The 13,555-nt window shown below is 48.4% G+C and overlaps 1 protein-coding gene across 1 annotated transcript; it reads left to right on the top strand.

Moving 5' to 3' along the window:
• Positions 1-261: 261 nt before the first annotated feature.
• On the top strand, positions 262-6,205 carry LOC115085463. The gene is made up of 2 exons (XM_029591524.1): positions 262-1,495; positions 5,038-6,205. Exons 1-2 carry the CDS (start codon positions 499-501, stop codon positions 5,610-5,612), a joined length of 1,572 nt encoding a protein of 523 aa, XP_029447384.1. The 5' UTR covers positions 262-498; the 3' UTR covers positions 5,613-6,205.
• Positions 6,206-13,555: the final 7,350 nt, after the last annotated feature.

Genomic DNA, 13,555 nt, shown 5'->3' with positions numbered 1-13,555 from the left:
TCTGGAAGACCAGCTGGACCCCGTGTCCGGCCGGGCGGCGTAATGTGGGCGCAGGCTCACTTCAGAGGCGAGGCGCGTGTGGTTGGAGAGGGGGGGGGGGGGGGGAAGGTGGAATAGACGGAGGTGAAAACAACGTGGGGACACAAGTAGGGCTGCAACGTGAAGTACGTGAAGGAGGGGGGAGGGGGGGACTGAAGGCGAGTGTCATAGAGTCGTGGAATGCAGTGATTGGCTTTAGGTGCAAGGGGGGGGGGGGGGCAGAAGGAGTAAGCGTGGAGAGCTGGGATAGGTGGGGAGAAAATTCAAACTGCTGGTTAAGCAGTTTTAGTAACGCGGGCTTCAGTCGGTAGCTGCGAGCGAGAGAGGGGCAGAAGGTTCGCGCGATCTTAACATACCTTTTGTTGCTGGTTCCTGTGTGATTGTTCGTTGGGGACTGTTCGGAGATCGCAGGCATTTTTTGCAGCTGTAAACTTCCAGTGCTCGTGTGCTGACGGCAGCATGGCTGGCAAGAGGCCCGATTGGGAGGAGGAGGAGCTCGATGGTGGTGTGGCTGCGTTCCTGGAGTCAGAGGAAGCCGCATGGGTGCCGGGGGAGGAGGCAGCAGGCGACGGTGTGCTGATCCCAGAATGGGTGAGCGACTTTGGCGTTGCAGAGCGGGGAGGAGCACGATCGTTAGCTCGGGGGGCGGATAGAGGAGGTGTGGAGATTGAAAGGGAGGGACCGTTGCTGTTAATTGAGAGGTCTGCAGAGCTGGGTGTGGTGAGGGGGAGGGGCGGTAGAGCTGTGAGGCCCCGGGCTAAGGGGAAGTCTGGAAAGGCAGCTTCTAAGAGCTGTGAGCCCATTCTAGCTGCAGAAATGATTTCTGATGCTGCAGAGCGCTTTCCTGGCCCTGATGAAGGTTCATTTGGTGAGAGTGCTGTGTCTATGGGAGCTTTATACAAAACTAGGTTTCGTGGTCAGGGGGGTAAGGGAGCGATGGTAGGGCGGTTAAGTGGAGCGGAGGAGCGCAGGGCAAGGGGTGCCGGTAGCATGTTGGGGAGGGGCATGGCTGTGAGAGGGGAGAGGGTGAGTAATACGTTATTGGTTCCAGAACTGGCAAGGGGGATGTTGGGGGGGGTAAGCAGGCACTGCATGGGGCAAAGAGGTAATCGTAGATTGACTGGGGGTTCTCGCCGGCGTTTGAATGGAGGGGGGAGAATCGGGAGGGGAAGAGATGACCTTGGTAGAGGGAGGTCTGTGGACAGGGGATGTGCGAGCAGTTTTGGGGAGTTTGGGGGGTTGGAGGTGGAGAGAATTTGGGATATTGCGCCGGCTCCTGTTCCGTCTCCTGCTCCTGCTGTTTTTCCACAGGGGAATTTGGCAGAGGATGATGGTGAAATACCTGGCCCATCTCAATGGGAGGCTTGGCGCAATGACGCGCCAGTGACGGCAGGCAGGGGTCGGCGAGAGCAGTTATACATGGATGATGTGCTGCCTGTGGAGCCTGAACAGACTGGTGAGTTTATTATTTTCCCTAGACAGGACAGAGGTGGAGCTGCATGTGTGAGGGGGGCAGAAGAGAGGGAGGGGGGGAAGCAGGATGGCAAGGACGCAGGTGGCAGCGAAGTGTTACCAAGTGTTAAGGAAGGGGGGGTGGATAGGAAACGGGGGTCTTCAAAGTCTGGGAAGTCTAAGAAAAAGAGAAAGAGGGGGCGCTCTAGTTCATCGGATTCGTCCTCGTCGTCGTCGTCCTCTTCGTCATCTTCTGATACCTCTTCGGATTCGGGAGCAGCGGTTCAGGGGGGAGCAGTCGGAGGGGCCACAGTACGTGGTGCCCCGGCTTTGGTGGCTTTTACGGAGTTATGGGAGGAGGTTCCGCGTTCCATTCGTAGACGAATTAGGCGTAGGCAGTTCATTGATATTTTTCAGCTGCTGGAGGGCAGGCGTGGTAAGCGTAAGGATAAGAAGAAGAGGAATAAGAGAGATCAATTTGTAGGGGCCCCGATTAAGGTGGCACGAAATATTCATAATTGGACAAGGGCTTTTCTGCGGCTAGCAAGTGTAGTGGGGAAGAAAGATCCGTCACAGTATGGGGCGTTGTTATCTTATGCAGATGCAATCCTAGCGGCCAGTAAGACTTACGAAGGTTGGTCCTGGCTTAATTATGATGAGCGATTCCGGGATCGTATGGAAGAAAATAAGTTTATCTCCTGGGGTACTCAGGATGTTGGACTCTGGCTAACGCAGATGGCTGCAAAACCGTCCTCAGGTAGTATGGGGCAGGGGTTAGTGGCTGGTACTGGGCCTGGGAGGTCCTTTCGGAGGGACGTGCCCGGCAGTAGTGTTGGAAAGGGGGGCGCGGGGCGCAGTGATGTGTGTTGGAGATTTAATCGCTCCACGTGTATTTTCCCGGACTGTAAGTTCCGGCACGCTTGTTCCGTGTGTGGAGCCGGTCACCCAGTGTCCAAGTGTTCAAAGCGTCAAGGGGACGGACCGGCCACAGCACAACCTGCAAAAGGTGCCAGTAGACCGGGTCTTTGAGCGAGCACATACACCTATCTGTTTAACCGCGATGTTGCCATGGTTACGGCTGTACCCGCGTATAAAGGTGGCGGAGTTGTTAGATCAGGGTTTTCGTTATGGTTTTAAAATACCGTTTCAAGGACAGGGGGAAGTTGGGGGTGGGGTCAATTGCCCGTCGGTTCGGCGTATGCTAGCGGTGGTAAGGGAAAAGTTGCTGGGGGAAATAGGACTGGGCCGTATTGCAGGTCCCTTTAATGTGATTCCGTTCCGTGATTTGGTCCTATCGCCTTTAGCTGTGATTCCAAAAAAGGATCCGGGCAAGTTTAGATTAATTCATAATTTGTCTTTCCCCGAAGGGAGGTCTGTGAATGATGGTATCCCGAGGGAATTATGCACGGTGCGATACGCATCTTTTGACTCCGCAGTGCGAATAGTTCGGCAGTGTGGCCCAGGGGCTTTAATGGCGAAAGCGGACATAGAAGCGGCATTTCGTTTGTTGCCGGTTCATCCTGATAGTTTTCACCTGTTAGGGTTCCGCTTTCAGCAGCAGTTTTACTTTGATAAGTGTATGCCTATGGGTTGTTCTATAGCATGCTCTTATTTTGAAGCCTTCAGTACATTTGTGCACTGGGTGGTACAGAAGAGGTCGGGATCGAGACTCGTGGTACATTATTTGGATGATTTTCTATTTGTGGGAAGGGCTGGTTCGGGTGATTGTCTCAGTTTGATGAATTGTTTTCAAGAGGTGGCCAATGATTTCGGGATTCCTCTTTCGGTCAGTAAAACAGAAGGACCTAGTACTTCATTGGTATTTTTGGGAATTGAGCTGGATTCGGTAGCTATGGTATCGCGGTTACCGGAGGATAAGGTTCAGCTGTTAAGGGACATGGTGCGTGGGGCTGTTGGTCGGCCTAAGTTGTCTTTACGAGAGTTACAGTCACTCGTTGGTAGTCTAAATTTCGCCTGTCGGGTGATTCCTATGGGCAGAGTGTTTTTGCGCAGGTTATCACATGCTATGTCCGGTTTAAGAAAACCGCATCATCGTGTGCGAAATTCTTGTTTTTTGCGGGAAGATCTGAGACTTTGGGATAGGTTTTTGGAGGATTTTAATGGGGAGGCGTTGTGGCAATCTAATCCGCGGTCAAATCATGATTTGGAGCTGTTCACCGACGCAGCGGGTTCGTTAGGTTTCGGGGCTTATTTTCGAGGGGCTTGGTGCGCAGCAGGTTGGCCGGAGGACTGGATTACGTCTGGAGTTACAAAAAATATAGCTTTCTTGGAATTATTTCCAATTGTAGTGGCAGTGTATATTTGGGGCGCTCAGTTGGCAGGAAAGAGAGTGGTATTTTGGAGCGATAATCAGGGGGTGGTTGAGGTCATAAATAAGAGATCGGCGCGTTGCATCAGAGTGTCAGAGTTATTGCGCGAGCTGATTTTGCGTTGTATGTCCTTAAATGTAACAGTATGGGCTCGACACGTGCCTGGAGTTTCTAACAGTGTGGCTGACTCTCTTTCTCGTTTCAAGTGGGACTTGTTTCGAGAACTCGCCCCAGAAGCGGAGTCATGCGGAACCCCGGTGCCGTCTTTCCTTTGGAAATTTGGTTCCCAGAGTCCTGGAAAATGCTGCGAGATTCATTAGCGCCCTCCACGTGGACAGGTTATGTAGGGGGGGCCCGACGAGTCTCAGCGTTTTTGTGTTCCTTGGGCTGGGCGGGGGGTCCGATCTCGGATATGGCATTGGTACGTTTCATTGAGCGTGCTCGGGCGAGTGGGTGTTCGCAGGCTGCAGTAGGCCGCCAGCTGGCGGGGTTTTCCTTTTTTATGAAGGCACATGGTTGGGGCTTTCCTTCGGGTCGTTTTATAGTTCGGCGTCTGTTGAGGGGTTGGTCGCGGACAACGCAGAGCAGAATTGATCAGCGTTTGCCCATTACACATGATATCTTGATGCTGTTATGGGAGGCGTTGTCTGCAGTGTGCTTTTCCCCTTATGAGACACTATTGTTTCGAGTTGCTTTCGTATTCGCTTTTTTCGGGGCCTTTAGGATTAGCGAGTTGGTGGCTCGCTCAGCCTCCAGTACTGATTACCCAGGGATTTTGGCGCGGAATGTGGTAGTCACGAACAGAGCAGTATTGATAGTAATTCCGCGATCTAAGACGGATCAGAGGGGTCGTGGAGCCTCCGTGTTGTTATCCAGGGTTCCAGGTTTGACGTCCTGCCCGGTTAGAAATGCAGCTGGGTATTGTAGGGTGCGGCCGGAGGTAGCAATGCAATTTCTAGTGCACGAGAACCGGAGGCCATTAACCAAGTATCAATTCGAGACGGTACTGCGCGCAGCATTGTATGCTGTCGGTTTGGAGGGGCGCAGGTTTGGAACACATTCGTTCCGCATTGGGGCCGCTACATCGGCGGCAACGGCGGGTGTGCCTGGAGGGGTCATACAGAGGATAGGCCGGTGGCGTTCCGGGGCCTATAAGAGTTATGTTCGCCCAGATTCTGGGCATGATTGATCTTTGCTAACTCTAGTTTCTTTGCAGGTGCTGCGTCTGAGCCCATGACAGTTTGGATCATTGGTCATTCGTTTACTTACTGGGGTCACAGACACGCCTGCGGCCGTCCTTACGGCCCTCACTTGGACTTACAACGAAGGGGGGTTCGGGTTATCTGGCTTGGCCGGAGGGGTATGCTGTGGGACGAACTTGTTCCTTATGTTAGGAAGGAGCGAGAGCGTCGGGCAGCTCCTCGGGTCTTGGTAGTTCATTTGGGGGGTAACGACTGGGGTAAGATGTCGGGCAAGCACTTCATTAGCAATGTCCGTAAGGACTTAATGACTATATCTATTTTGCTGCCGACGACGATCTTATGCTGGTCTGATATTGTGGTGAGGCCTGCTGAATTGGATAACATCAGATGGAAACGGTGTAGGTCCAAGGCAAACCAACAAATCGGGACTTGGTTGGAGCGCTTGGGTGGTCGGCATATTAAGTATGCCTGGTCATGGGGTAAGGTAACAGGTTTGTTCCGAGATGATGGGGTTCACCTGTCTTTTCTAGGATTAGACTTGTTCCTGAACTCCATTCAGGAGGTCTTAGAGGAGTTATTTCCTCTGTAAAGCGAGGCCGCATCTTTGGGGGTCACAGGGCATTATATGCCTGTGCCTGTGGCGGTTGGTCCGAGCCATAACTGTTCAATTTTGTTGTTCAAGTTATTTGGATTTTGGTAAAGCCGACGGTGGTTGACAACTGAGGGCTGTTGTCAGGGTGTGGCTCCTTGCCGGATGAGGCGGGGGCCGCTTGGCCAGACTCCTTGCAAGTTGGAGGCGGGAGTACACCTGGGTTGGCTCCTTGCAGGAGAGTGTGGCGGGAGTCGGAACCTGGCGTGTTGGGGCCAAAGAGTGTAACAGAGAGGCTGGTTAGGCTATCCTGCCGGAAGGTGGCGGATAGTCTGGTGGGGGCTGGGCAATACCAAAGTCCTAGTTGTTGGTGTTAATGTGTGGATATAAGCTCGGACCACTGAATGATTAAAGCTGCGGCCTTGTTTTACCCACAATGAAATGTGTCTGTGATTATTGGATTGTAAGGGGGTGGTTGCGAGCGAGTGAGGTCCTGCATGCCCACATTATGGAAGACCAGCCGGACCCCGTGTCCGGCCGGGCGGCGTAATGTGGGCGCAGGCTCACTTCAGAGGCGAGGCGCGTGTGGTTGGAGAGGGGGGGGGGGGGGGAAGGTGGAATAGACGGAGGTGAAAACAACGTGGGGACACAAGTAGGGCTGCAACGTGAAGTACGTGAAGGAGGGGGGAGGGGGGGACTGAAGGCGAGTGTCATAGAGTCGTGGAATGCAGTGATTGGCTTTAGGTGCAAGGGGGGGGGGCAGAAGGAGTAAGCGTGGAGAGCTGGGATAGGTGGGGAGAAAATTCAAACTGCTGGTTAAGCAGTTTTAGTAACGCGGGCTTCAGTCGGTAGCTGCGAGCGAGAGAGGGGCAGAAGGTTCGCGCGACCCTCCCACCCACCCTTAGTCCTAGGCGATTGTTGTTGGGGAATTGCAGTTTTGTTTGGGGGATTTGTCGCAGCGGGGGCGGTTGGTCCGAGCCATAACTGTTCAATTTTGTTGTTCAAGTTATTTGGATTTTGGTAAAGCCGACGGTGGTTGACAACTGAGGGCTGTTGTCAGGGTGTGGCTCCTTGCCGGATGAGGCGGGGGCCGCTTGGCCAGACTCCTTGCAAGTTGGAGGCGGGAGTACACCTGGGTTGGCTCCTTGCAGGAGAGTGTGGCGGGAGTCGGAACCTGGCGTGTTGGGGCCAAAGAGTGTAACAGAGAGGCTGGTTAGGCTATCCTGCCGGAAGGTGGCGGATAGTCTGGTGGGGGCTGGGCAATACCAAAGTCCTAGTTGTTGGTGTTAATGTGTGGATATAAGCTCGGACCACTGAATGATTAAAGCTGCGGCCTTGTTTTACCCACAATGAAATGTGTCTGTGATTATTGGATTGTAAGGGGGTGGTTGCGAGCGAGTGAGGTCCTGCATGCCCACATTATGTGTCCTGACATATCCTGCATAAGTCTATCTTGCTCCAACCATAACCACTGTAGCCTGACACTTCCAGATGCAGAATGCCATGCTCCAACCATAACCACAGTGGTCTGACACTTCTAGCTGTGGTATGCCATGCTACAACCATAACCTCTGTGGCCTGACATATCCTGCCTTTCTTGCTCCAAATATAACCACGGTGGCCTGACACTTCCAGCTGCAGAATGCCATGCTCCAACCATAACCACAGTGGTCTGACACTTCTAGCTGTGGTATGCCATGCTACAACCATAACCTCTGTGGCCTGACATTTCCTGCTTTTCTTGCGCCAAATATAACCACGGTGGCCTGACACTTCCAGCTGCAGAATGCCATATCAAAAAAGCTCAGAATCCTTAATATTTTCAAATAGGCTATGCAGTCCCTTAGAATGCTACATTTTCTACCTGCATAGGTATTCTACAAATGCTACATGGACTTAACACTGACAATGCCAAAGCTTTGGGGGTGTTAAAGCTACACTTCCCGTTGCATTCGAGTTTTGAAAAATTATTAACCAACACCACTTCTGCCACCACTGCTTCAAGCCATTCTTGCCATATCACGGTGTCCGCTTGCTCTGCTGTTTCGTGTATGTGCAAGAACTGGCAAATGCTTATGGGAGGGTTATGGCTACCCTTCTCGCTGTGTTGTTCTGCTTCTATCATTCCAGTTCTAAAGATACACCAGCAACATTACTGCGGCTGTCATTCCAAGCCAGCCTTCAAATTTTAGGTTGCTTCCTTCACTGCTCCAGCTTTGTTCAAGGTTCTTGCCAAATCCCTTACTCCTACATCACTTGCCCATTTTTCGTCTTATCCTACCCATACATTGCTTTGCAAACTTACTGAATCACTCCTCAGGCTTTTAATACTATTCTTCCTCTATGAAACTCACTTTTTTTTTTTAAATTTTCTCTTTATTAAGTTTTTCATAATAATATCCAAAGCATAACTTTGTTAAAGAAAAATGGTGTGTTACATCGATAGCAATCGATAAGCAGAAATAATATTCTCAACATATCACAATTTGAAATTTACTACACCCATTAGACCTCAAACAGTTGGTGTGGGGGGTGGAGTAACTGCAATACCAAGGAAGAATGTAAGAGAACAAATATACTAGGAAATTAATAGGTGCCCTGTATCTCGGATTCTTACTATATAGACTTCTTTAACTACCACCCATTTGCTTTTCCACTTTTTTGTCCAGAGCAAAACTTTTTAGCTGTTCCGGATGAAAAAAATATATAATTGTCTCTCCCATACTTAAGAACACATTTACACGGGAACCTCAGTATGAAAGAGGCACCCACTGCTAGAACATCCTGCTTTAAGGCCAAAAACTTTTTCCTTTTTTGCTGCGTCTCTTTCCTTCTATCTGGAAAGATTCTAATACAGATCCCATAAAGGGAACCTTGATTTTTTTAAAGTAAGCACGCATTCTTTCTCCCATATAATTTTCATTATGGAAAGATATTAATAATGCAGCTTTCTCAGCAATCTCATATGTTGAAGATTCTAAGAAGTCCGCTAGATTTTCTGATACATTGGGAGCTGATTGTATTTGTTGATTTCTCTTCATTGGTAGAAAATAAACCTTTCCTAGGGGTGGAGTCTTTTCAGGGGGAATCTCCAAAACCTCTTGAAAATACCACTTCAAGGTCATTCTAGGAAATTCTCCAACAACCCTTGGAAAGTTTATTATTCTCAAATTTAGATGCCTCAGCATATTTTCTATATTTTCAATTTTTCTTTTTGCTGCACCACAATCTTAAATCAATGTAGATTGAACTTCTTTTACTTGTTTTATATCATTTTCAAAACTTGTAAATTTCTCAGTCACCTCCAACTTGTATCCCTCAAAGTTCTTATTCAGTATATCCAATTGGCAGGAAACAGTATTTATCTTTGTCGAACAATCAGCTATTAATTTTGCCATTGCCGATGACATTTTCCATAGGCAGTCCAAAGTGAAGGGAAGAGGCTCCTGCCCCCACCTCCTGGGCTCTGTTGTTCCTCTCTTCTTCCATGTTCACTCTCACCGAGGGAGTTCTCTCCATATACCATGGAGGTCTGCGGTAGTCCTTCTAACGACATCGCCCCTTCAAGCTGCTGCACAAGATTATCCACTTCAGGGTTCTCGGAAAGCCGTGGTGTCGAAGTGGTACGCGCAGCCGGTGGTAGTCTGTCGTCCGGTGGGCTGAGGGAAACCTCTTCCGAGGTCGGGTCACATTCTCCCCTCTGTGACTCGACAGCCGGACCTCTCAGCTCTTTCTCTTCCGATTTTGGAACGCATTGATCAATCGTCTTCTGCCCTACTGGAACCGCTGAGATAGAAGGGTAAGTTCTCAGCCTTCCTTTGCGTTGGGGAGGCATTTTCTTCATGGAAACAGCTAACGAGGGAAAAAAAATGCCAGAGCAATATTCAGCGAGTCCGTTCAGGGCGCCATCTTGACTCCACCCCCTGAAACTCACTTTTTTGTCATCTCTTGCTCTTGCTATGATTATCCAATCCATTGTTCGTCATACTTGCTGTGTGTATTAACTATAACTGATGTCATGGCCCGCTCACAATCCCACGCTACTGTGTGCACCATGCCATGTATGGCTTAGACAAGCACATGAGAAAGGTGAATAATGGAGTGCTCCAGGGATCTATAAAGGGACCACTTGCTTTTTAAACTTATTTATAAATAACCTGGAGATGGGCGCAATGAGTGAGGTGATCAAATTTGCTGATGACACTAAATTATTCAAAATTGTTAAATCGTAGGAGTACTGGAGAAACTGCAAGAGGACTTTGTGAGACTGGGACTCTGGGCATCCAAATGGCAGATGCCTTTTAATGTGGACAAGCACAAAGTGTTACAGTAGGAATGAGAAAGCCAAATTATAGCTGCACAAATGCAAGTTTCCACAATGGGAGTCACCACCCAGGAAAAGGAGTTAGCCATCATCATGGATAATATGTTGAAATCCTCTGCAATGTGTAGTAGTAGCCAAGAAAGCAAATACAATGCAAGAAATTCTTAGGAAAGTAATGGAAATTAAAATAGAGAATATCATAATGACTCTGTATCACTCCATGGTGAGGTTTGAACATGCTGTTCCTATGAGGCTTAAATAAAATAAAATTAAGCCCTGGGTAATCCTGGGGAGAGCCACTGACCTAAAACAGGACAGCTACAGATGTAATCCTGTTTTCCTATGTGGCACCAATGAAGCCAGGGCTGGTGCAAGAGCATTAATTTCCATAGGTAAATCTTTTAGCCTTGCCTATAAGATTTACCTAGGGCCTAGCCCTCTCCATATAAAAGTATTATCTATATAAATAAAAATGTTAAATAGTTTGGACAAAATCGCTAATCTCAGAAACCACTGAACCGATTGCTTTCAAATTTGGACACAACCTTCATTTCGCATACAGGAAGGTTCTTCTGTACTTACATTACAGATATGTCACACCTGTGACAGGTAAAATAGGTTTAAAGATTTTTTCCAGAAAACAGCGACATCTGCTGGACGTAAGCGCCATCTGTTACACCTTACACTAACACACGCAACACTAATCATTTCGCCAGTCCAGGTCCACGTTTCACTTCCATTTTAACACATTCGTGCACTTTTTTCGCCGGAGGATAACTATTTCCTTTACAGATAAAATACACCCAGCACCCTCCTCACACCCTCCACACACATGCCAAATTGATTTACTTCCCACAGCCTCCCACCACACACAAAAACACCCTCCTCACACCCCCCACGCACATGCCATTTTTACTTACTTCCCACACCCTCCGAGCACACACAAACCCGGGCAAAAGTCCAGGCTGCTCCAGCGGGGGGCCAGGACCGGTCCAGGACACATCGCATGCTCTACGGACGTCGCCTGCCAGCAATCAAAATGGTGCCGGCGGACCTTTCCCTTACTAGGCCACTCGGGGATACCAATGGCGGCAGTAGCCCATGTGACATAGTAAGGGTGAGGGCCCCTCGGCGCCATTTTCAGGACTGGCAGCCAGCGGACCTTTGCCCTTACTATGTCAGAGGACCTACCGCTGCCATTCCTCCACCCCACTGACATAGTAAGGGCAAAGGGCCGTCGGAAACCGTTTCAGTGCTCGCAGCCGACAGACCAACGCCAATACATCGCTCCCGGACCGCTCCTGAACACCCACTCCACCGACTGACATTTTTATCAGGTCTCGGGGGGTCTGGAGGGTGGGGGGTGGTAATGAATTTATTGCGAACATTTTGGGGAGGGGTCACGAGGGGGGAGCAGGTTTCATTCATTCGGCAACTCTGGGGGTAGCAGGGGGGTTGACAGTGAGGCGAGGGAGAATGAGGAGGGAGGTGAGTGTCAGAGGAGGGAGAATGAGGGGAGAGGTGAGTGTGAGGGGAGAGAGTTGGAGTGGGAACAGGGGAGGGAAGGGGGGGTGAGTGACCAAGGGGGAGGAGGATGAGTGACTGAGGTAAATGGGGAAGGGGGGAGGGAGGGAAAAGAACCTGACTCTGCCACTGCAACGCGTGGCGGGGTACCGCTAGTGTATTTATAATAACATAATTTACATGAAAAAAGGATATTCAAAGTACAGTCTTCTGAGGTAAAAATATAATTTATTACAGCTTCTGTTTATATTGGCATAATATGCAGACCTCCATCACAGACAGAAGAAATAGAGATTTAATGGAGGATATTAAAAAAAACCGCTATGAAAAGGGAGGTGCTATTGATAGGATATTGATTAGGATATCCCAGCTGTGGTAGGTTCTAGAAGCAGGGAAATCCTAGATTTTCTGCAGGGAGAATTGATCTGTCAGCTGGTAAAAGAACCCACATGGGAGTGTGCTAGACTATACCTGGTGCTCATCAACAAGGACAGTATCTCTGATGTTGTAGTGGATAATGTCTGGATTTCAGTGATCACCAGATAGTGTGCTTAAGTATTAGAACACAGGAGATGAAGGTTCATTCCAAGGCAAGAGTCCTAGACTTCAGGAAAACTAAGGGGGTCATTTATCAAAATGTGGTAAGGTGTTTTCGCATGTGTTAAGGGCTTATCGCTTGCAAAAAGCCCCATTAATGTGTGTGATAGGCCCTTACTGCAAATTTGAAAAAGAGGAGGGGTTAGGGACAGGCATGCCAGTGTGTTGAAATGCTATCACACAGACTTAACTATACCTTTTTGAATAGTGTTAAGCCATACAATAGCTTGCATTACCAGGCAGTAAGGTTTTATCACAGTGTGTGATGTTTCCTGAAAGGCCTGTGAGAGAGAGAGAGAGAGAGAGGGAGAGAGAGAGAGAGAAAGAAGTTGTAGTACCCTCTCCCTAGATAGGTATTTGTATCCCTATGGTAGGCCCACCTAGTAACTCGAGGTGAGGGTTAGGTATTGGTGTAGGGGGTTAGGGGCCACTTTGACATTCAATGTGAGACGTACGAACAGAACAGTGGTCTCTTGTGAAGATCTATGGAGAGAGGAAACTCACTCCAAGATGAGATTTGGGCTTGATGTTACCCAGGTGGAGAGTCCATAAAGCTAGGTTGAGAGAACATTGCACAAATCTCATCTTTGGGTGAGTTTCCTCTCTTCATCGGTCCTCAGATCTTAACAAGAGATCACTGTTCTGTTCGTACATCTCACATTGAATGTCAAAGTGGCCCCTAACCCCCTACACCAATACCTAACCCTCACCTCAAGTTACTAGGTGGGCCTACCATAGGGATACAAATACCTATCTAGGGAGAGGGTAGTATAGCTAGTCTCTCTTTCTCTCTCTCTCCCTCTCTCTCTCTCATTAACAATGGTTTCCCAGTGGTTAGATGCAGGAACTACAACAGGTCTTGATGTTATTGCAATTTGTGCTAACTTAGCTCTTCACATAGGTAATTAGTGCAAATTGTGATAAACTGTATGTTAGCATAAACCATGCCCCTTTTGCTATCGCATGCAATACTTATCGCATTTTGATAAATCCAGGCCTAAGTTTGTTAAAGTGGGGGAATAGCTCAAAAAGTTGTTAACTGGATGGGAAAATCTAGGGGGAAGTAGAAGAGCAGTGGGCAAAATTAAAAAGAGATATAATAAAGGCAACTAACATTTTTGTTAGGAAAATAAAAGAACAAGAACATTTTTGTTAGGAAAATAAATAAAAGAACAAGAACAATAAATAAAAGAACAAGAACAAGAAAAAGAGGTCACTATGGTTTTCTAAAGAAGGACCTGAAAATGTAAAGAAGAATGGATTAGAATTCATAAACTACAATTTGCAGAAAGAGGTAGACAGGCAAAAATAGCTGGAAAAGCTAAAAGGAGGAGGGAAAGTAGTCAGGAATGAAAAAAATCTAATGGAAGAAAAAATAACAAATATTGTAAAATGGGGAAATTGTGGGAAAATAGTTTTTTTAGGTATGCTAGTGACAGAAGAAAATGCAAAAATGTCATTCTGAGACTCAGAAGAAAAAGGAAATAATGTTTAGAGA

This window comes from Rhinatrema bivittatum, chromosome 2 (genome assembly GCF_901001135.1).
Source record: "Rhinatrema bivittatum chromosome 2, aRhiBiv1.1, whole genome shotgun sequence".
NCBI classification, from domain to species: domain Eukaryota; kingdom Metazoa; phylum Chordata; class Amphibia; order Gymnophiona; family Rhinatrematidae; genus Rhinatrema; species Rhinatrema bivittatum.
The sequence above is the reverse complement of the archived record's forward strand: the minus strand, read 5'-3'. Positions and strand labels throughout refer to the sequence as shown.